The 23,897-nt window shown below is 39.6% G+C and overlaps 1 protein-coding gene and 1 long non-coding RNA gene across 2 annotated transcripts in view; one reads left to right on the forward strand and one right to left on the reverse strand.

The window, feature by feature from the left end:
* The window catches only part of LOC105474504 (FKBP prolyl isomerase 5), a 124,016-nt gene that overhangs the window by 44,348 nt on the left and 55,771 nt on the right, over positions 1-23,897 (forward strand). Inside the window, exons 2-3 of the mRNA XM_011729220.2 lie at positions 6,553-6,676; positions 12,283-12,427. Of these exons, the coding sequence (XP_011727522.1) occupies positions 6,572-6,676; positions 12,283-12,427 (250 nt within the window). The 5' untranslated portion in view covers positions 6,553-6,571. The remainder of the gene's footprint in view (positions 1-6,552; positions 6,677-12,282; positions 12,428-23,897) is intronic.
* Positions 1-23,897, reverse strand: part of LOC105474505 (uncharacterized) — a 112,198-nt gene that overhangs the window by 2,385 nt on the left and 85,916 nt on the right. The window lies entirely within an intron of this gene.

Below are 23,897 nucleotides of genomic sequence, written 5' to 3' on the forward strand. Positions count from 1 at the left end.
TTACAGGTACCTACCACCATGACCAGCCAATTTTTGTATTTTCAGTAGAGACGGGGTTTTTCCATGTTGGCCAGGCTGGTCTTGAACTCCTGACCTCAAGTCATCCGGCCGCTTCGGCCTCCCACAGTGCTAGGATTACAGGCTTGAGCCACCTCACCTGGCCACTAAATTCTTCTAAAAATCCCTTGAGCACACTAAATGATATATTGAACATAGTTGATGACCAAATGGTGATGTAAAAATTCCATTAGGCCCGGCATGGTGGCTCATTGTTATAATCCTAGCACTTTGAGAGGATGAAGTAGGAAGATCACTTGAGCCCAGGATCACTTTGAGACCAGCCTGGGCAACATAGCGAGACCCTGTCTCTTCTGAAAAAAAAAAAAAAATTAGGTGTGGTGGCACATGTCTGTAGTCTGAACTACTAGGGTGGCTGAGGGGGAGGATTGCTTGAGCCCAGGAATTCAAGGCTGCAGTGAGCTATGATGGTACCACTGCACTCCAGCCTGGGCAACAGAGCAAGACCCTATCTCTTTTTGTCTTTTTTTTTTTTTTTTTTTCCTTTTTGTGGAGAACGGGGTCTCGCTATATTACCCAGGCAGGTCTCGAACTCCTGGGCTCAAGCTATCCTCCCGCCTCTGCCTCCCTGAGAGCTGGGATTACAGGCGTGAGCCACCCACGCCCGGCCGACCCTCTCTCTTAAGAGACAGTAAGAAATAAAAATTCCATCAAAGATTTTCTCTTAGGGTATAAAACCAGAGACAAAGATGAAAAACGGGAGAAATGTCCAATGGTTCTCAACCATATCTGGCTGCACATTAGGATCATCTAACATGCTTTTTGAAAACACCATTACCCTGGCCCCACCACAGACAAATTAAATCCATACTCTCTGGGCTGCAGTCCAGGCATCCGTAGCTTTTTTAAGTTCCTCAGGTGATTCTATTGTTTAGCCCAGGTTTAGAAAAATACTTAAGAAACCTGAAGGATAAAACCAAAATGTCCAAAGTCTATCTAATAATACTTCTAGAAGTAGAGGACAGAGACATCAAAGGAAAAGAAATAATGCTAGAAAATTTTTCTGGAGATTCCGCAAAGACTTGTCTTCAGCAGTTAAGGGCCAGAATATCAAGGCCCCTGCAGGAATTAAGGAAAGAAGACAAGTACCTTGACATATCCTTGCAATGGGTCTGAACTCCAAAAATAAGGATTATTATGTCTTCCAGAGAAGAAAAGATGGGAGCCGCAGTGTGCACTCTGGAGGGAAAGAAACCTACCTGGCCTAACTGATCCAAACACAGGTTCTGCTTTTTCCCCCAGATGCCGCTCTCTAATGCGTTCCCCTAGCTCACTCCTGCTTTCTGGGGCTGACCCCAGACCTAGAGCTTCTCCAGCCTCCCCTGGGAAGAGCTGCTCTTAACAGTTGGTGTTTGGGAGGCAACTTACTCTTCTTTGCTCTCTCCTTCGGTCTGACCTCATCTGCTGTGTAGTGTTCAGAAATTCCCCCAAAGTTCTGGTTCGGTTAGGAACACTTGTTTTCCACCTCAGAGTTTTGCAAATTTTAAAAACTTTCTTGTCATCCCAGCATCTTCCTGGGGAGAGGAAGTTGATGACTTAATCCTGTCGTTCAACTTTTTTGAGGCCAAATAGGGTAAAATCATATTAAGGGGAATAATATTGTATTCAGGTTCATCCTTTAGTATGTAATAGTAACATTTGGATAGTCTAATATTTTCTGGCTTTTTTGTTTGTTTGTTTTAATATAATCCTTTGCTTTCTGCTTACTTAAAAATAGTAATTTATCCAACTCAGCACTCAGAGTCAGGGAAAGTGTGGTCTGTTAGCTTTGTTTTCTTCAGTAATTACTTGTAGTGAGAAGAAAAATAAGTTTACCAAAGAAATAGCTTTCTGAAAACTCTCCTGTTAGTAGCATAATCTGAGGCAAGACACTGATATTTTAACAAAGAGAACAATACAGTAATTTACGTAATACACATAGGGAATTGGTGGATATGGCTTTAAAATGACTTCTCATTTGGGGGACCTGATAGTTTAGTTATGTTAACTGAAGTTTTCAGTACACTGTTGATAAAATATTAAGTGTATTCTCATTTTTCTGTTATATCTCAGGTGTTTGCTGACTAGCACTTTGGAGAGTATATGCTTATCTGCCATGTCCATAACAGAACGAACTGTGTATTCCCTTTCTGATGTACTGGATAGCAATTTTTCGCCTTTGGACAGTTCAGCACAATAAGCTTTATCATAGATTAATATCCATAGCTACATAGTAATATTAAATCCAGAATAAACCTAGGGTGAGGGAAAGAAGAAAAGTCTCTCTTATAAAAACGGTGAAACTGTCTCAGTGTGTCATTACAGTTTTTAGGAATTGTCGGTCCTTACTGTCTTTTTTATATAACATTCAATCAAGGAAAAAGTTTCCTTTGTTTTGTTAGCTTACAAAAACTTATACTCCTAATGGCTTAGTTGGAATTAAGGGAAATACTTGGAAAATTCAGTTTATTTCTTTATTCTTCCAGCTTTATCTGCTTTTGAAAGTTCAAAAGTGGCCGGGCGCGGTGGCTCACGCCTGTAATCCCAGCACTTTGGGAGGCCGAGGCGGGCGGATCACAAGGTCAGGAGATCGAGACCATCCTGGCTAACACTGTGAAACCCCGTCTCTACTAAAAATACAAAAAATTAGCCGGGCGAGGCGGCGGGCGCCTGTAGTCCCAGCTACTCGGGAGGCTGAGGCAGGAGAATGGCGTGAACCCGGGAGGCGGAGCTTGCAGTGAGCCGAGATCGCGCCACTGCACTCCAGCCTGGGCGACTAAGCGAGACTCTGTCTCAAAAAAAAAAAAAAGTTTGTTTTCTTGTTGTTTTTATCTTTGTGTTTTAATTATTCATAGTACTTCTCTTCATATGGACTCAGTACCGCTGACAAGAGCCATCCTCTGAGATTACTAAGATGACTTGCATCCCTTGAAGTGTTGGAGCCAAAAAATGAAGAGCTAATTCCTTTATCAAATGGGATTTAGAAAGCTAGTAAATCAGCTTATACAGGTTGCCTATTTACTTGGATTTAAACAAGCCATTGTTTTCAAAATAGCAAGGTGTGAGAACCAAAAGAACATGTTTCTTTTTTTTCTCTCTCTTTTTTTTGAGACAGAGTCTTGCTCTGTTGTCCAGGCTAGAGTGCAGTGGCATGACCTCGGCTCACTGCAACTTCTGCCTCCCAGGTTCAAGCGATTCTTGTGCCTCAGCCACCCGAGTAGCTGGGATTACAGGCGTGTGCCACCACGCCTGGCTAATTTTTTTATTTTTAGTAGAAACGGGGTTTCATCATGTTGGCCAGGCTGGTCTCAAACTCCTGGCCTCAAGTGATCCCACCCGCCTCAGCTTCCCAAAGTGTTGAGATTACAGGCATAAGCCACTGTGCCCAGCCTGAAAACATTTCTTCATTGACAGTATTTTCATTTAAAAATTTAGCTGAACTCCAAATGATGAACATTCAAAAGAAAGCATTGTCTTTGGATGTGTTGTAGTTATGTTTGCTCAGTGCTTTGTTTTGATTTTTTTTGTGACATTTGTGCATGTGCGATCTCTCTAGCACTCTGAATGATTTGAAAGCAAGTTGCAGATATCATGACACCTCAACCCTAAATACTACAGCATGTGTCTCCTATGAACAAGGATATTACTCCACATAAAACCGTAATATTATATCACACTCCAGAAGGCTAACATATAGTAATAATAAGCTAATACACAGTCTCCTTTTCCAAGTTCTTATCATATTTTGTCCCTTAATGCAGGATCCAGCCAAGGATCACTGATTACACTTTGTTGTCATATCTCTATATAGTCTCCTTCAATCCCGTCTCTCTCTCTCTCTCTCTCTCTCTCTCTCTCTCTCTCTCTCTCTTTTTTTATCTTTTAAGAGATGGGGTCTCACCCTTCGGCCCAGGCTGGAGTACAGTGACGTGATCACAGTTCACTGCAGCCTCAAACTCCTGAGCTCAATCAATATCCTTCCACCTCAGCCACCTGAGTAGTTGGGACTACAGGTGCACACCACCTTGTTGGTTCTTTATGTCATTAACATTTTTCAAGAGTCTAGGCCAATGGTCTTGTAGAATGCTCCACAATCTGTTTTTGTCTTTTCTTCTTGATTAGTTTCCGGTTAAACATTTTTGATAGGGATACCACATAGATGATAGCACATCTATATCACATCACTACATCCTATTAGGAGATAGAGTAATAGCAGTTTTTTTCATTATTGGTGATGCAGAGTTTGGTTATGATGCAGATCACTTGTTAAAGTGGTATCAGTCAGATCATTTTATTTGAAAGGCCCTTTTTCTTTTTTAATAATTAGTTATCTGTGGGGTACTTTGCCAACAACCTCTCACCTGGTGGTTTTAATTTGTTCAATGCTTTACACCCAGGTTTACCCAGAGATCTATTGATGGATGTCAGCATCTCTGTGAATCCCCAGGAAATTTTTTTGTGTGCATATATTTTCCCAGGCATACAGTCCAGGACCCTCCAAATATTTAAGAGATCTTTTCCCTCTGTTATCGAGGTGCCTTTTACAAGTTTCTGTGCATCACAGAAGCATGTTATAAGCAGTGGGTTTCTGGAAGCTGGGAACCAATGCCGTTCTTCTGATTTTCCTGATTATCTAGCCAGCCTCATGTAGAGCTAGGTACATAATTTTTGTTTGTTTGAGAACGATTTGTTCTGGCCTTTCCCTTATCCTGAGCCAAACATTTGGATCTTTTATGTTTGGTATAAACTGTACTAGAAACTAAAGCAGAGGGACTTAGCCCCTGGTTTTTGGTGTTCTCTTTGAAGATTTTGGGCACAACAATTGGATTTGTGTCTTTGTTGAACTGAAATCAGTAGTGGTCATTTGGAAATGAGTTAAAACACTACAATGTATGTTTTCGTTGTCTAGTTACAATTGTATCAATAGGACATTTTCCACAAGTGCAGAAAGACTGTTTGACTCTAGACAAGAAGGCTCAGGAGATGACTTTAGGGTGCCTTAAGTTTGTTATTAGCCTAATGTGTAATAGCTGTAGGAGTGAGTCCTTCTTGATTTTCCCTGCCCAAGCAGGGAGCAGTTGGAATTCATCATGGCAGTGGCTAGGTGTGTTTTGTTTAGCCTATGATTAGCCTGTTGGTTACATTGGCTTGCCTTACATGAAAAAAATGTCTGTCAGGTGACCAACAATAACAATAAGAACTAACATTTGAATAGTATACCTTAAAAATACACATTGTACCACTTCATCCAGGAGATTATCTGTGAAAACAGGTATTTTTATTCTAATCACATAGGTAAGGAAAAAAGGCTTAGAGAAGTTAAGGTAGCCAACATCAAACAGCTTGTAAGGATCAGAGGAAGAACCCCCCAAATTCCATTACAAATTCCTTGTACTTTTTGTCTTACCATTCTTAAAGGTAGAGGCATTCTAGGGAATCTAAATATGAGCAAAGCATGGACCTTGCTCTGAAAGATCTTTTAAACCTAACAGGCGCATAGACTTATAAATCTCTTACAGACAACAAATGGATAGAAGAGCTAAGGAAGTACATAAAAGGGCAAAATGGCCTACAAATAGAGGGTCAAGGTTGGTATGATAGAAGTAGCATTTGAGGGAGGTGGATGTTTTGGAAACGAAAGGGAGTGACCAGAAGAATGACTATGGGAAAGCCCTGGGCTTGTTGTAGAAGTGGAATTGGCCTAGTTTGGCTAGGGCATGAGCCGCATGAAAGAAAGTAAAAGAAAATAGTGGCAGCTAGAACTGAAAGGTAGATTAGGGCCAGATTGTGAAGGGCCTTGAATGCCACATGGAAGAACATTCTGTAGGTATTTTGGGCAGGAGATGAAAAATGACCCTACAGAAGGCCCAGTCATGATGATAAATGGTTAAACATGTTTAAGTTACCAATCTGTGCTAATCTTTAAACAAATGTTATCTCACTGCTGCCTCACTGTAACTCCATGAATAGTGTACTGTGTCCATTTTGCAGATGAGAAAGGAAGGCTCAGCAAGATTAAGGAAATTGGAAATGTCAAGAGCTGGAGCTAGGACCCAGACTTGGGTCTGTCACATACTAAGCCTGCTCTCTGTCTCACTGTGATTGATATATTGTCACTTCTTTTATTAAGAACCGATAAGGTCTTAACCCTCTGTCAAGAATATGGCTATAGAAAAAGGATGTTTTCAAAGTTGTGAAGGAACTGCTTCTCACCATGTTATGTTAAGGAATGTAATCACTACCCAACCTGACTTGTCCTGTTCTCTGTTTTGAGACCAGAGCTAGGTGGGAAATTAAAGAATTGGATGATGTTTTATTTACATGCCCGATGACATCATTACACGCTCATAGCAAATGCCTTTGTTTTCGTTTTCAGTATCTAAGCTTATTGGCCCTAAGTAAATCTTAGGTTAGGTAGAGCTCAGTTCCCAGGGACATTGAAGATTCATAAAGAAGTGATATTTTTCCTAGCTAAAATATTTTTCTTCTTACCAGGTTCTCTACTTAAAAGACAATGACTACTGATGAAGGTGCCAAGAACAGTGGAGAAAGCCCCACAGCCACTGTTGCTGAGCAGGGAGAGGATATTACCTCCAAAAAAGACAGGGGAGTATTAAAGGTGAGGCCACAAAGCTGAATGACATACAAGGAAATCTGCTGTCTGGAAAGATTGTTTATACTCTTTCTGAGGGGGACTGGGGTGGAAAATGTTTATTGAGGGTTACTAAGTGCTAAACAATAGAGCTAGATTCTCATTTTGTCTTCATAACTTCAAGGTTTTTTTTAAGAGTTGAGTCTCGTTACGTTGCCCAGGCTGGTCTTGAACTCCTGGGTTCAAGTGATCTTCCCATCTCAGCTTCCTGAGTAGCTGGGATTTTCTTTTTAAATTAATTAATTAAATTTTTGAGAGAGGGTATCTCATTATGTTGCTCAGGCAAGTCTTGAAATCCTGGCCTCAAGCGATCCTCCCACCTCAGCCTTCTGAGTAGCTGAGATTATAGGCACGAGCCACTGCGCCCAGCTAGATATTTTAATTTCTAATCCCAGATTATAGATGTTGAAATTGAGACTGGGCTAGGTAAATTAACTTGCCCAACATCATATATCTTAGTAATGCAGGTTTACCTGGGGTTCAGGTCCAAGTTATATCTCACTCTGAAGGGCTATGTTTCCCTATTCTCAGAGCATACAAATAGGTTACTATTTTAATGTATCCTTTTAGTACACTAAAGCTAGCTAATGACAATTTTAAGACTTTTTAAGGAAAGAAAAGCTAACATGAAAAATTCAAAGGAGTTTATTTTATTTTATTTTATTTTATTTTGAGACAAGAGTCTCCCTCTGTTGCCCAGGCTGGAGTGCAATGTTGCGATCTCAGCTCACTGCAATCTCCGCCTCCTGAGTTCAAGCAATTCTCCTGCCTCAGCCTCCCGAGTAGCTGGGATTACAGGCACCTGCCACCATGCCTGGCTAATTTTTGTATTTTTGTAGAGACAGGGTTTCACCATGTTGGCCAGGCTGGTCTTGAACTCCTGACCTCAGGTGATCCGCCTGCCTTGGCCTCCCAAAGTGTTGGGATTATAGGCGTGAGCCACCGTGCCCAGCCCAAAGGGGTTTATTTTTATATGTAAATATTGTTCCTGTGTACAGTGAAGAAATCTTTTGAGATTTCCTCAGAGTAATATATCTTACTTTTGAATTAGCTTTCCTACTTATTAAAGCACTATACAGTCATTCACCATATAATGACATTTCCGTCAGTGACAGACTACACCTTCAGCGGTGGTCCCATAAAATTATAATGGGGCTGAAAAGTTCCCATGGCCTAGTGGTGTCATAGCTGTTGTAACATGGTAATATAGTATATTACGTGTTTGTGGTGATGTGGGTGTAAACAAACCTACTGCGCTGCAGTCACATGCAGTTATGTATAGTACATAATACTTGATAATGTTTATATTACTGGTTTATGTGTTTACTATACTTTCTATCATTATTTTAGAGTGTGCTTCTACTTATTTTTTAAAAAGTTAACTGTAAAACACCCTTGACTGAGTGTGGTGGCTCATGCCTATAATCCCAGCACCCTGAGAAGCCAAGGCAAGAGGATCACTTGAGGCCAGGAGTTCAAGACCAGCCTGGGCAACATAGTAAGATCCCTATCTGTAGAAAAAAAATTTAAAAAATTAGCCAGGCCTAGTGGCATGTACCTGTACTCTCTTCTACTCAGGAGACTGAAGCAGGAGGATCATGTAAGCCTGGGATTTCCAAGCTGCAGTGAACTGTGATCATACCACTGCATTCTAGCCTAGGTGAGAGAGGGAGATCCTGTCTCAAACACAAATGAACAAACAAAAAACAGCCTTGGGCAGGTCCTTCAGGAGGTATTCAAGAAGAAGGCATTGTTATTATAGGAGACAGCAGCTCCATGCATGTTATTCTCCTGAAGACCTTCCAGTGGGACAAGATGTAGAGGTGGAAGACAGTGATATTGATGATCCTGACCCTCTGCAGGCCTAGGTTTCTGTATGTGTCTGTGTCTTTGTTTTAAACAAAAAAAAATTTTTTAAGTAAAAGAATAAAAAATTTTAAAAATAGAAAAATGCTTATAGAATAAGGATATAAAGAAAGAAAATATTTTTGTACAGCTGTATAGTGTGTTTGTGTTCTAAGTGACATTAGAAGAGTCAAAGCTAAAAAAAGTCATAAAGTTTGCACAGTAAAAATGTTAACGGTAAGCTAAGATTGATTGATTATTAAAGAAAGAAAAAATTTTTAAAATAAATGTAGTCTAGGTGTCCAGTGTTTATAAAGTCTGCGGTAGTGTATGGTAAAATCCTAGGCCTTCACGTTCACTCACTACTGACTTGCTGACTCATCCAGAACAACTTCCAGTCCTACAAGTTCCATTCATGGTAAGTGTTCTGTATAGGTGTACACTTTTTTTTCTTTTATACCTTTTATTACTGTACCTTTTTCTGTGTTGAGATATGTTTAGATACACAAATACCACTGTTTTACAATTGCCTGCGGTATTCAGTGCAGTAACACAGTGTACAGGTTTGTAGCCTAGGAGCAATAGGCGAAACCAAACTAATGTGGGTGTGTACTAGTAGGCCAGGCCATCGAAGTTTGTGTAAGTACACTCTGCGATGTTCACACAAGGATGAGATCACCTAAGGACACATTTCTCAGAACATATCCCTGTCCTTAAGCGATGCATGACTGCGTGTGTTTCTTTACTCTATAGTTAATCATTTTCACATGAATTTTTTTGTTTGTTTCTTACAACAATGTGGTGAGACAATCAGAGCATCTCTTGATTCTTCCATCTTATAAGTGAATAAACTGAGTCTGAGAAAGCTTAAGTGGCTCTAGTCCCATTAAGTAGTTATTTCTCCTACAACATTGTTAAGACATACAGGTTTTGTATAGTTAAGTTTTGTTTTTCCTGAAAAGATTATCTGACGCATTCTAAATATTACCAGGATGCTGAGTTTTAATATCTCTTGTGCCAGCAGTAGCAAATAAGAATTTTTGTTTTGTCTAACCTTGCTTATGTGAAAGCCTTTCTTCTGTGCCTGACTCTTTTCTGAATATATGTGAATTGCCATTATGTACCAAGTCAAATTTTGGAGACTTGCAGCTATAGAATAAGGGCTTTATGCTATAGATTTACATCCTATTGTCTTCTTTTTGAGGACTTCTCAACCTTGTAGCTATAGTTGCTCATCCTAAATTCCAGGAAGCTTCTAGACACAGCGGAGACTTCGTGGCTGTCCTCAGCATCTCCCTGCCTCTGTTTAAGACTTCCCCTTGCCTCTTTTCAGGGTGCCCACACCCAGAGAACATGATCCCCAACTTGCCTCAGACCCTGTTTTGTTCTAGGGAGTAAATCTAATTGCAAGATTTTTAGGCTTATTAAGAAATGTTGGAGATTTGAAGCCTTTTAAATTACATCATTTATCATTGTCTAGAGCCTCAGATTTCACCATGAGGCTTTTGGTTAAGATTTAAATAGGTCTAGTAACTGTGCAAGCTAGGGCAATTTAGTTAACCTCTCTGTGATTAAATTCTTGTTTTTAAAATTAGAATAATAATGCCATCAGTTTCATAGAGTTATTAGGATTAGGTGAAGCACTTAGTATAGTGCCTGTCCTATAGTAATCTATCTTATTAACTATTACGTATTAAAAAAAAAAAAAACAGTGCTGGTTTGGAAATTCAGTAACTATCCGAGGAAGATAAAAATTGAATTTATATTTTAAAAATGAATAGAACCTAGATTGTGTCCTTAAGGCAACTCTAGATTTAGGCACAAATTCATCTTGCTAGGGAAGCCTGAAGTGATACCATAGTACCACTTGCTGGTGTGGATGGCTCTCTGACTCTCTGGTAGCCATTCATCCCAAATGCCCAGTGACTGTTTATAGTCGTAGAAATGCAGATTCCTTCCACACGAGGCTGACAGTTGAGCATAGCCTCCCAAATACCACATGCAGTCCATGAACATGAGCACTTGTAGAATATTGTGTAATGTCTTTTGATGTTTTGAAAACTATTTTTTTCTTTTGAAGTCCTAGAAGGTCAGTAATGTTTCTTTGCCTTTAAAGAATGTTTGGGGCTGGGTGTGGTAGCTTATACCTGTAATCCCAGCACTTTAGGATTCTGAGGCAGGAGAATCACTTGAACTCAGGAGTTCCAAACCAGCCTGGGCAACATAGCAAGATTTCATCTCTACTAAAAATTTAAAAATTAGCCAGGTATGGTGGCATGTGCCTGCAGTCTCTGCTACTCAGGAGGCTGAGGTGGGATGATCACTTGAGCTGGGTGATAGAGGCTGCAGCGAGCTATGATTGTACCACTGTATGCACTCTAGCCTGGGCAAAAGAGCAAGACCCTATCTCAAAAAATAAAATAAAGTTGTTTGGGCTTTTGAGTTAAGAAAGCTGTGGAATTTAGGTTCACAGTGTTTATGTGATATTTATGTTAGGCGGAGGGTATACTTGTCAAAAAAGAATTTGGGAACAAATCATTGAATCATTTAAATAAAACTCAAAGCAAACTCCTTCCCCAAAAAGATGTTCATCAGATGTTAGCTACCATCCTCTGTTATCTACCAAAAATGATTAATTTGGCATAGATGATTGACAAATTACACCATCACACACCTGGATTTGATTTTCTTTTCCCAGAACTGACCAACTACATTAGCAGCTTGCTCTGCCAAGAACAAAATAAATACACTGGATTTTACAATAGCTAAATACTTTACTAGAAAACAAGTTATTCAGTATCGTATCAAACTGTGCAGTGATACTCATTTTTTTAACAGATAGACTGTGTGTCAAATAATAGGAAATGTAACCTGTTTTACCAGGAAATTGGGCTTTCTGAAAATAAACAAGCAGAATCTATTCAGAAGCTAATGTTTTTAGCAAAGGAGGGAAATAAAATTACACCTTTGAAGTTTTACTTAAGCTTCTTTTTGAATATTTTTAAAAGTCCACCATTCTTTCTGGTCTAAGTCAGTGCGTACATGGACTAGCTCACAAGTCTGTGTTATGAGAGTTTAGTGTCAAAATATAGGGCATTAAACCAATGAACAGGATTTATTGGTTAATTCTTTGAATTAGCCAGGCGTGGTGGCGGGCGCTTGTAGTCCCAGCTACTCGGGAGGCTGAGGCAGGAGAATGGCGTGAACCCAGGAGGCAGAGCTTGCAGTGAGCCAAGATCGTGCCATTGCACTCCAGCCTGGGTGACGAGCAAGACTATGTCTCAAAAAAAAAAAAAAAAAAAAAAAACTTTTTTACTAAATATCTATAGATATGTCATATAAACAAAAGCTCTTTGGAGTCCTCAATTTTTAAGATGTTACGGGGTCCTGAGGAAAAAAGGTTGAGAACTACTTTTTTCAAGTATTAAGTATGATTTTTACTAATTTATTTTCAAATGCCTTTTTTTTTTTTTTGAGGAATAAATAGTGTGATTAGCAATAAAAGTAGCTATAACATAAAAGCAGGTTGGTAAAGGACAGTTTTCTAACAATGAGTTATTGTGAGGAATGAAGGAAGGCATTAGAAAGAATGGATAATAGTATATTTGCATATCTGCCTGGATGTCTTGGGATGGACTGTGTGACCTTTTTATTCTCTGTAAAGAATAAAGTTTCAAGTAAAAAGTAAAAAGTTTCACCTCCTTTTTCTTAATGTTTGTCTTTTCTAGATTGTCAAAAGAGTGGGGAATGGTGAGGAAACGCCGATGATTGGAGACAAAGTTTATGTCCATTACAAAGGAAAATTGTCAAATGGAAAGAAGTTTGATTCCAGTCACGATAGAAGTGAACCATTTGTCTTTAGTCTTGGCAAAAGTAAGAGGGTATTTTTTTGAGTTGTGTTTTACTTAGCTTTATTACTATTTGCAACATATAGGAGCAGAGGATTCTATCCTTTCTAAAAGTAAAGATATTTTAGAATAGTAGTACTCAAAGAATGGTCTGAGAATCCCTAGGGCTCCCTGAGATCCTTTTAGGGGGTCCCAAATGTCATTTATTTTCATAACAATACTAAGATATTATTTGACTTTTTACTGTATTGACATCTGCACTGATGGTACAAAAGCTGCAGTGGTAAAAAACTGCTGGTTCCTTAACACAAATCAAGGCAGTGGTAACCAGCTCTTCCAGTAGTCATGGTATTTTCCACTGCCACTCCTTCACTATTTACATAAAAGAAAAAGCTAGTTTCACGTAAGAATGTCGTGATAAAGAAGTAAAAATTATTAGTTTTATTAAAACCCAATCCTTGAGTTTCACATCCCTTTGATATTCTGTGACAGAAAGGGACACACATATAGAGCACTTCTGTACCCCAAAATATGATGGTTGTCTCAAGGAAAAGTACTTGTGCTCTTGTTTTAGTGAGATCTGAACTAACTGCATTTATTTCATGAAATACCATTTTTACTTGAAAGGGCAAATCTGCTTATGCAGACTTGATTCAGTATTTGGCAGGTGTTTTTCTGAGAATGAATGGAGTGAATCTGTCACTTCAAAGAAAAACAACTGACAATGTTTTTTGCCATTAAGTTTTCAAGTAAAAATTATAGTTTAGGAGAACTCGTATTTGCCACTGTGTGCTTGACAGCTTCCGAAGACTTCTGATGAGATCGGTGGGTATTAATGAATGTGGTTTTAAATATACAATGAAATGTGTCCATTTGGAAGATCTGTATAACAAAGAACCAATATTTTCTCAGTGACCAATGCAAGATGTTACAAGATCATGTGTGAATAAACAATTCATTCAAAGTTAGACAACAGATTTTAATTTAACAGTATGAAAAGTTCACTGATACACTTTCAGTTTCCACATTGTAATTGACTTTTATGAAACTTACAACTTGTACAGTTTTGATGTAGTATCAGATAATTATATTCACAATTATCTAAAAGGTTATTAAAGGGCTCCTGTCCTTTTCAACTATCCTTGTGGGTTTGGATTTTTTTTTCATGTACTTCAATCAAAATTGCAGTAGATGAATGCAGAAATAGATATGAGAATCTGGTTGTCTTGTGTTACAAGTCAAACATATTTCTACATGTATAGCATTCTAAAACAGTGACACTTGTCTCACTAATTTTTTTTTGTTTTGGAAAATACAAAATATAAAAATACTTTGTACAAAATTAAATTACTTACATTAACATGGGGTTATTCTAAAATTAATTTTTAAATAACTACTTTTGTCCGGGTGCGGTGGCTCACGCCTGTAATCCCAGCACTTTGGGAGGCCAAGGTGGGCAAATCATGAGGTCAGGAGATCGAAATCATCCTGGCTAACACGGTGAAACCCCGTCTCTACTAAAAATACAAAAAATTAGCTGGGCATGGTGGCGGTCGCCTGTAGTCCCAGCTACTCGGGAGGCTGAGGCAGGAGAATGGTGTGAACCCGGGAGGCGGAGCTTGCAGTGAGCTGAGATCATGCCACTGCACTCCAGCCTGGGTGACCGGCAAGACTGTCTTAAAAAAAAAAAACAAAAACTACTTTTTAACTAAATATCAGTAGATATGTCATATAAACAAAAGCTGTTTGGAGTCCTCAATTTTTAAGATGTTACGGGGTCCTGAGGAAAAAAGGTTGAGAACTACTATTTTCAAGTATTAAGTATGATTTTTACTAATTTATTTTCAAATGCCTTTTTTTTTTTTTTTTTTTTTTGAGACAGGGTCTCGATCTGTCGCCTGGGCCGGCTCCCTGTAGCCTCCACCTCTCAGGCTCAAGTGATCCTCCCACCTCAGCCCCGCAAATAGCTGGGAATACAGATGTGTGCCACCATGCCTGGCTCGTTCTGTCGCCCAGGCTGGAGTGCAGTAGCACCATCTCGGCCCACTGCAGCCTCCACTTCCTAGGTTCAAGTGAGATTCTCATGCCTGAGCCTCCCAAGTAGCTTGGGACTACAGTCATGCACCACTACGCCCAGCTAATTTGTATGTTTTTTGTAGAGATGGGGCTTTGCCATGTTGGCCAGGCTGGCCTTGAACTCCTGACCTCAAGTGATCCACTCACCTCAGCCCCCCAGACACCTGGAATTACAGGCATGAGCCACCATGCCCAGCCTAATTTTTTGTAGAGACAGGGTTTCATCATGTTCCCCAGGCTAGTTTTGAACTCCTGGGCTCAAGCAATCTGCCCGCCTCAGCCTCCCAAAGTGCTAGGATTATAGATAGGCATGAGCCACCAGGCCTGGCCTCAAATGCTTTTAAATGGCTTTAGTTCATTTAATATTCTTATTTTTTAATCTTGTAGGAGTAATAGCCCATACATCAAGTTCAACTTTGTAGACCATGGGGCTTATTGGAAGTTGGTGGCTGAGTTACGTCTTTTATTCTTTTCTGCCACAGACAAGCAATTGTAGTTTGTTTCTAGATTAGGGAAAAAATAAGTATTCCCCCTATTCACCACCATGGCTCAATGTGGACTTCATTCCCTTGTCTTTCAGCTCTGTATCTAGTTGAATTGCTAACTAAGCATGGATCTGGAAAGGAAATATAGTAAGCAGGAACTGAGGAGTTACTTTCTGTCTCTTGCCACTAAGTCTTCCCTGCATCCTGTATCATTTGTGTGCCTGGTAAATTCTGCTTCCCATCCAGCTGTGCTCTTTCCAAGCTCCAGTTCTGGCCATGCCCCTGCTCCCTTCTCCTTTGGGTCCTTAGTAGGTTAATGGCTCATGTGATATTAATTTTTTGTTTGAATAAGATAGCAGTAAAAATCAAATACAGTGTTGTGGCAGATAATTATGACAGTTATTTTAGAATGTTGTTGTTGTTGTTGATTTAGGGATATGAACCTCCAGGGCTGCCAGAATGGGTGTGGCATCATTATTTAGGTGACCTAAGAGTGACTGACCTTGTCAGATCCCCTTGTTCCTGCCACCCGTTAAATCCTTACTCTATCCTTAGAATTTCTGTCTTAAAGAAGTTGATAGCCGGGCGCGGTGGCTCAAGCCTGTAATCCCAGCACTTTGGGAGGCCGAGGCGGGCGGATCACAAGGTCAGGAGATTGAGACCACAGTGAAACCCCGTCTCTACTAAAAATACAAAAAATTAGCCGGGCGCGGTGGCGGGCGCCTGTAGTCCCAGCTACTCGGGAGGCTGAGGCAGGAGAATGGCGTGAACCCGGGAGGCGGAGCTTGCAGTGAGCTGAGATCCGGCCACTGCACTCCAGCCTGGGCGACAGAGCGAGACTCCGTCTCAAAAAAAAAAAAAAAAAAAAAAGTTGATAGAGTTAAGATACCAGATCCTTTTAGCAGTTATCTTGGTGAACAGAATTAAGAATTGTTGAGAATTTAGATTGCTATCTTCTGTACTGAGATTTTCTCAGTAAAACACTATGGTGAATAGTTTCAGTTTCCTATAATTTTAAGCAGAGTGAGAAGATTTTCTGAGTTACTTTTTTAAAATACAAGTTGGGAGAAAAAAAGAGATAACTTTCAGTTGACTTTGTACCTCTGACACACCTGTCTAGAGCCAGTGCGATCTCACAGGAAAAGCTTCCAGCCAGGCGTTAGGAAGCCAGGGTTCCTGTCTTCATTGTTCCTTATGGTATGTTAACATAAGTAAGCCACTTAATCTTCCCTGCTTCTGTAAAAAGAAGTCTGTAGGAGCCTGTGTGATTCCATTCTTGTTCCTTCTGTAAAGAATGCGGGAACAAAAACCATACAAGACTAATACCAACACAAAAAGACCCTTAGAGGCCTCTTTAAGATGGTAATTGGAAATACTAGGATAGAGCAATATACCTCTGGTAAAACATCTATGACGTAACATATTTAGTTGCCTACAAAACAAGAAACATTGGTTAGGCAGTTTATAGTTTTGTGGGGGTTTTTTTCCTTTTTTTTTTTTTTTTTTTTTGAGATGGAATCTCACTCTGTAGCCCAAGCTGAAGTGCAGTGGCGCGATCTTGGCTCACTGCAGCCTCTGCCTGTGGGGCTCAAGTGATTCTCGTGCCTCAGCCTCCCGAGTAGCTGGCACTACAGGCATGCACCACCATGCTCGGCTAATTTTTTGTGTTTTAGTAGAGACAGGGTTTCACCATGTTGCCCAGGGTGGTCTTGAACTCTTGAGCTCTGACAATCTGCCCACCTTATCCTCCCAAATTGCTAGGATTACAGGAGTGAGCCACTGCACCCGGCCTGTAGTTTTATACTTATATTTTATAGCAGTAGGTAATTTATCAAAATGAAGAAAATATAAATGGACAGTAGCATAAATATTGTTCATTGACTCCACTGATCCCTTATATTGTACCTGTCCCAAGGGAATAAATAGAAATATTTCAATGGAAAGTCATCCTAATTTGGGAATTCTAGTATGACTTCAGTATTTAACATAGAACTATAAGAGCCTATTTGTAAAAATCCCATTGAAAAGATAAACATGTCATATGTAAACAAATTCGAGCTATACCTACACTTGCTTTGTATATGTCTGTTGCTTTTACTATACTATTTTTTTCTTTCTTTTTTTTTTTTCTTTTTTTAATTTTTGAGACGGAGTTTCACTCTTGTTGCCCAAGCTGGAGTGCAATGGCATGATCTCGGCTCACTGTGACCTCTACCTCCCAGGTTCAAGTGATTCCCCTGCCTCAGCCTCCCAAGTAGGTGGGATTACAGGCACATGTCACCAAACCTGGCTAATTTTGTGTTTTTAGTAGAGATGGAGTTTCACCATGTTGGCCAGGCTGGTTTTGAACTCCTGACCTCAGGTGATCCACCGGTCTTGGCCTCCCAACGTGCTGGGATTACAGGCGTGAGCTACCGCACCCGGCCAGCCATACCATCTTTTAAACTCTGTTCTTTACTTTCTTCATCTTAAGGTTATGGATAATCATATATACTACATATATTATATATGATTTTATAAGTATATACTATTATGTTTAGGATTAAGTAAGATAATGTACACCATCGCCTAGCATTCAGCCTAACACATGGTTAGCACTCAGATGTTGATTATTATTGTGGCAGTGTTAGGATTATTGACTGTTTTTATAATGGAAAAAGCTGTGTTATAACATCTTGAGTCCTGACTTCATCTGTTGACCATGCATGCATACAAACCTTTGAAACAATGTTCAACCATCTTGCTTAGTCCTAGGAAGCTGGGAAAGACAGAATCAATCTAAGGAAACTGATTATTACTACTGTGGAATATGTTACAGAAATTAGAGTAAAGAGGTGATGGTTTCCCTAACTGGGTTTTCTTAACTAAATATTAGAGGTTGTGAATTATTAGAACTGGTCGTAGCCCATTTACAAAAGAAGTTGAATTAAGAATGAGGATTTTCATACATCTATAATAGGGGTTCTGTTCTTTTACCCTCCTCACCCCATCAAATATATTTCACTAAAATGGAAGAGGGCAATAGATTTGGAAGATGAAAGATTTATTTCTACCCTATTCTTTTTTTTTTTTTTTTTTTTGAGATAGAGTCGCGCTCTGTCGCCCAGGCTGGAGTGCATTGGCGTGATCTCAGCTCACTGCAACCTCCGCGTCCCGGGTTCACACCATTCTCCTGCCTCAGCCTCCTGAGTAGCTGGGACTACAGGCACCCGCCATCATGCCCAGCTAATTTTTTGTATTTTTTAGTAGAGACAGGGTTTCACCATGTTAGCCAGGATGGTCTCGATCTCCTGACCTCATGATCTGCCTGCCTCGGCCTCCCAAAGTGCTGGGCCTACATCCCAAGAGTACTAAAGCCTCACCCCTCTCCATTCACCCCTGTAAAAGCCTGGTGATATATCTGATACTAGGCTACTTGATTGCGGTTGTTTTTTATGTTTTTGGTATGTGACTAACATGCCTGAGAATCACTAAGATAAAAATCCTACTTTTTATACTTTTCCCTCAGATTTGAGGAGTAAGAGAAAAATAAACCAATAGTTTTGGATTCTTCACATTTCTATACTACCCTCTTATTAGTGAGAGTTAGCCATAATGAAGTAAATATGAGTACTCTGCCTGTTACATTAATAAAATCTTAATTTTTGTTGTATTATGATCTATGATCATTAGTAGAAATACCTGTTAATTTACTCAGCCAGTAGCATATTGGGGTAAGAAGGGGAAAATATATGTTGAAAGTCTAATAAGCTAGTACTTTAAGTACTTGCAGTGCCAGGCCAAGGAACTTATGTGTATTATCTCATTTAATTCACCTACCAATCTTAATTAATTAATTTTTTTTTTTGAGACGGAGTCTTGCTCTGTTGCCCAGGCTGGAGTGCAGTGGCGTGATCTCAGCTCACTGCAACCTCTACTTCCCAGGTTCAAGCGATTCTCTTGCCTCAGCCTCCCGAGTATCTGGGACTGCAGGTGATACCACCAGGCCCAGCTAATTTTTGTATTTTTAGTAGAGATGGTGTTTCACCATGTTGGCCAGGATGGTCTCAATCTCCTGACCTCGTGATCCACCTACCTCGGCCTCCCAAAGTGCTGAGATTACAGGCATGAGCCACCGCACCCGGCCTCAATCTTACTATTTTCTTGATTCTTTGTACAATTAGTATAATTTAGGTGACAATCATATTAACATTTGTGTCAAAGCTACTTTGAATGTTTTTTTTAATTGAGGTATTATTTACATATAATAAAGTTTACCCTTTTAAGTATATAGTTTGATGAATTTTGATAATATTTCTGTAACTACCACCACAATCAAAATATAAAACAATTTCTTTACTTTAAAAAGTATTTTTATGTCCTTTTGCAGTCATTTTCCTTCGTGGACTCTGAGCCCCAGGCAGTCACTAACTTGGTTTCTGTTCCTATAATTTTGCCTCTTCTAGAATTTCGTATAAACAGAATCTTGTATTATCTTTGGTGTTTGACTTCTTTCACTTAACATAATGACTTTGGGATTCTTGCATGTTGAATTCCTGAGAAGTATTCCACAATTTGGGAATGCCACAGTTTGTTCACCCATTCAAAAACAGGACATTTGGTTGTTTGCAATTTGGGGCTATTCAGTTTTTCATATCCTTGCTAACATGTAGTATTGTCAATCTTTTTAATTTTAGCCATTCTAGTAAGTATGAAGTAGTATCTCACCTTGGGTTTTGTTTGCATTTCTCTGATGACTAGTGATGATTGAGGGTCTCTCTTCTTGTGCTTAGTGGGCATTTGTATGTTTTCTTTTGTAAAGTGTCTGTTCAGATCTTCTGCCCATTTTAAAACATCGGTTGTTTGTCTTATTGAGTTGTACTTAAAAGGACAAGCACTTTGGCAAATATGATCTCCCAGTCTGTCTTGCCTTTTTATTTTCTTAATTGGTCTTTGGAGAAGTAGACGTTTTTACTTCTGATGAAGTCAGTTTTATCAATTTTTTCTTTTATGGTTTGGTTACCTACTGTTATTAACCATTTTTGGTTTGAGGTGATTTTTTGTTTACTATATTACAGACTAAGGTACAGAAAAGCTTGGTAAATTGCCCAAGGCTATACAGTAAGTGGCAGAGCCAGGATTCAAATCCAGATAGTCTTTCTTATGTTAGATCTTAAGGTTTAAAGCATAGCCCAAACCAGGTATAGAAATGAAGTAGGTCCTGGTTAGCAGTATTTATCGAGTGCCTGATATACAGTAGAAATTTCTCTTTTTTTTTGAGACGGAGTCTCGCTCTCGCTCAGGCTGGAATGCAGTGGTGTGATCTTGGCTCACTGCAACCTCTGTCTCGCGGGTTCAAGTGATTCTCCTGCCTCAGCCTCCTGAGTAGCTGGGATTACAGGTGTACACCACCATGCCCGGCTAATTTTTGTATTTTTAGTAGAGACGGGGTTTCACCACGTTGGCCAGGATGGTCTCGATCTCCTGACCTCGTGATCCACCCACCTTGGCCTCCCAAAGTGCTGGGATTACAGGTGTGAGCCACCATGCCCGGCCACAGAAGACATTTCTTACCAGTATTGATATGTCATAGTAAGATTTATCAAAAGCGCTGGCGCTTGTTTTGGCTCGCTCGCTCTCTCTCTTCCTCCTCCCTCCTTCTCTCCTTCTCTCCAGAGACTTGCTCTGTTATCAGAGCTGGAATGCATCATAACTCACTACAGCATTGAACTCCTAGGCTTCAGCGATCCTGCTGCCTCAGCCTCCCAGAGTGCTGGGATTACAAGCATGAGTCACTGTCCTCAGCCAATATGTTCTTAATATCTGTTTACTTTTTTTTACATTCAGTTTAGGAGCATTCAGGAGATTTGTAAGGAAAGCTTTTAGGCTAAAATATTTAATTTTTCTAATTGTCCCCAAAAGTGTGAGCCAGAAAGACAGCAAACTTTAAGAAAGTACGTACTTTGGTTTTTCCTGGAACTTTGCGATAGAGGAGGAATGCTTCCAGTTTCCACTGCTGAGTGGATGTCAGGGAGGAGCTGATTTAGCCTGTGAAAAGCTGAGCAAATTTCTCACTCCATTTAAATTCGATATTACATTATGCCTTTGTTCTTTTTTTGAGTAAAATATTGTAGTGCTATAGTTCCAAAGAGTAATTAAAACATGACTCCTGCCTTCAAGTGTGTAACAATTTAGTCTGGCAGAGTTGATCCTTAAGGCTGTCCCAGGACAGATAATGACACCATATCTGTTTTCTTTCCCTTTTCCCATTTTTTTTTTTTTTAATTATAAGCTTTGCAGGTGGGGAGAGGTTATCCTGTGATTAGTTCTCTTAGTAGTTAGAGAAATGACAAAAATACAATGTAGCATAAGATATGAACACTTTAAAAGAGTCTTAAACATAAATTACTGTAATCTCAGCAGTTTGGGAGGCCAAGGCAGGAGGATCAGTTGAACCCAAGGGTGCAAGACCAGCCTGGACAACATGGTGAAACCCCATCTCTACAAAAAATATAAAAATTAGCCAGGCGTGGTGGTGCCTTCTTAATCAGGAGGCTGAGATGGGAAGATCATTGGAGCCCAGGAGGTCAAGGCTGCAGTGAGCTATGATCACACGCCTTCACTCCAGCCTGGGTGACAGAGACGCTGACTCAAACAAAACAAAATACATAAATTAATTTGTTTAATTCATGATTAGTTACTATTGGTAGGGGGTAGGGATGATTATTAGAGCCCTTTTATAGCTATTTTAAAATAAAACTAGGCCAGGCATAGTGGCTCATGCCTGTAATCCCAGCATTTTGGGAGGCTGAGGCAGGCAGATCACCTGAGGTTCGAAGTTCAAGACCAGCCTGGCCAACATAGTGAAACCCCGTCTCTACTACAAATACAAAAATTAGCTGGTGTGGTGGCATATGCCTGTAATCCCAGACTACTGGGGAGGCTGAGGCAGGAGAATCACTTGAGCCTGGGAGGTGGAAGTTACAGTAAGCCAAGATTGTGCCACTGCACTCCAGCCTGGGCGACAGAGTGAGACTCCGTCTCAAAAAACTAAAAACAAAAACAAAAAACCTAAAATATATGAGGAAAAAGTATATAGGAAAAATAATTTGCTTTGTTTAGTGTAAAAAGAAGAAAGGATGTCTGTATTACCTATTATATGAGGTTTTTCTTATTTTTAACATAAAAATTAGTAGAATATGCAAGTAGTTAAAATAGAGATCAGAAATTGGTACTAAGTCCTTGGAATCCCTCAAGGAAGGTGAAGCAGGAATGAATAAGATGCACTTTTAATTACCTGAAGCTTAGTAAGTGATTAACCTTAAGTGTTTGTCAACTTTTATATTTTGAAAGGAAATCTTTTACAGTTAAAATATTTACCTTTCTTGTTCTCCTTTACTACTCCCATATGAAAAAGTAATTTTTTTCTGTATGATATGGTGTAGCTTTCATCCTATAGTGTGTTCAGTATGCTCATATTCAAATGTAAATGTACATTTAAAAGGTGGTGATTTTTCAACAAGGTGCCAAGACCATTCAGTGGGAGAAAGGACAGTCTTTTCAACAAATGGTGTTGGAAAAGCTAGATATCCACATGTAAAAGAATGAAATTGGGTCCTTATCTTACACCATCTGCAAAAATTAACTCAAAATGGATCAAAGACCTAAACGCAAGATCTAAACCTGTAAAACTCCCGTAAGAATATGGAGGAAGGCCGGGCACAGTGGCTCACACCTGTAATGGCAGCACTTTGGGAGGCTGAGGCCAGGCGGATCACCTGAGGTTTAGGAGTTCAAGACCAGCCCTGACTAACATGGTGAAACCCGTCTCTACTAAAAAAAAAAAATTAGCTGGGCATGGTGGCGCATGCCTGTTGTCCCAGCTACTTGGGAGACTGAGGCAGGAGAATTGCTTGAACCCGGGAAGCAGAGGTTGCAGTGAGCCAAGATCACACCATTGCACTCCAGCCTAGGCAGCAAGAATGAAATGTCTCAAAAAATAAATAAATAAAGAATATGGAGGAAAGGCTTCATGACATTGGATTTTGCAGTGGTTTCTTGGCATGACATCAAAAGTACAGGCAACAAAAGTAAAACAATTAAACTACTGTACATCATAGATTAAACAAATTGGAATACATCAAAATTTAAAACTTTTGTGCATCAAACAGTAACAGAATGAAAGGTAGCCTATGGAATGGGAGAAAAATATTTGTAAATCTTATATCTGATAAGGGGTTAATACCCGGAATACACAAACAACTCCTATAACTCAACAAAAACAACAAAATAGCCCAATTAAAAAATATGTAAAGGACCAGTTGCAGTGGCCATACCTGTAATCCCAGCATTTTGGGAGACCTAGGTGGGAGGATTACTTAGAAGCCAGGCTTTCAAGACCAGTCTGGGCAACATAGTGATACCCTATGTCTAAAAAATATTTTTAAACCGGGCAGAGGACTTGAAATTTCTTCAAAGAAGATATAAAAATGGACAACAAGCATATGCAAAGATGTTCAACATCACTGATCACTAGGGAAATGCAAGTCAAAACCACAGTGAAATATCACCCTCATACTGGTTAGAATGGGTACTATTAAAAAAACAGAAAACAACAAGTGTTGATGAGGATGTAGAGAAATTGGAACCCTCATGCATTGTTGGTGGGAATGTAAAATAGTGCAACTGCGGTGGAAAACAGTATGGAAGTTCCTCAGACAATTGAAAATAGGGTTACCATGTTGATCTAGCAATTCTACTTGTGGGCATATAACCAACAGAATTGAAACAGAGTCTTGAAGAGATATTTGTACACTCATGTTTGTAGCAGCATTATTAACAGCAACCAAAAGGTAGAAGCAACTCAAGTGTCCATCATAGATGAATAGATAAGCAAAAGGTGATAAAAACGTACAGTGGAATATTTAAGTTTTAAAGAAAAATTCTGGCAGATGC

Source organism: Macaca nemestrina, chromosome 5 (assembly GCF_043159975.1).
Source record: "Macaca nemestrina isolate mMacNem1 chromosome 5, mMacNem.hap1, whole genome shotgun sequence".
Taxonomy (NCBI): Eukaryota; Metazoa; Chordata; class Mammalia; order Primates; family Cercopithecidae; genus Macaca; species Macaca nemestrina.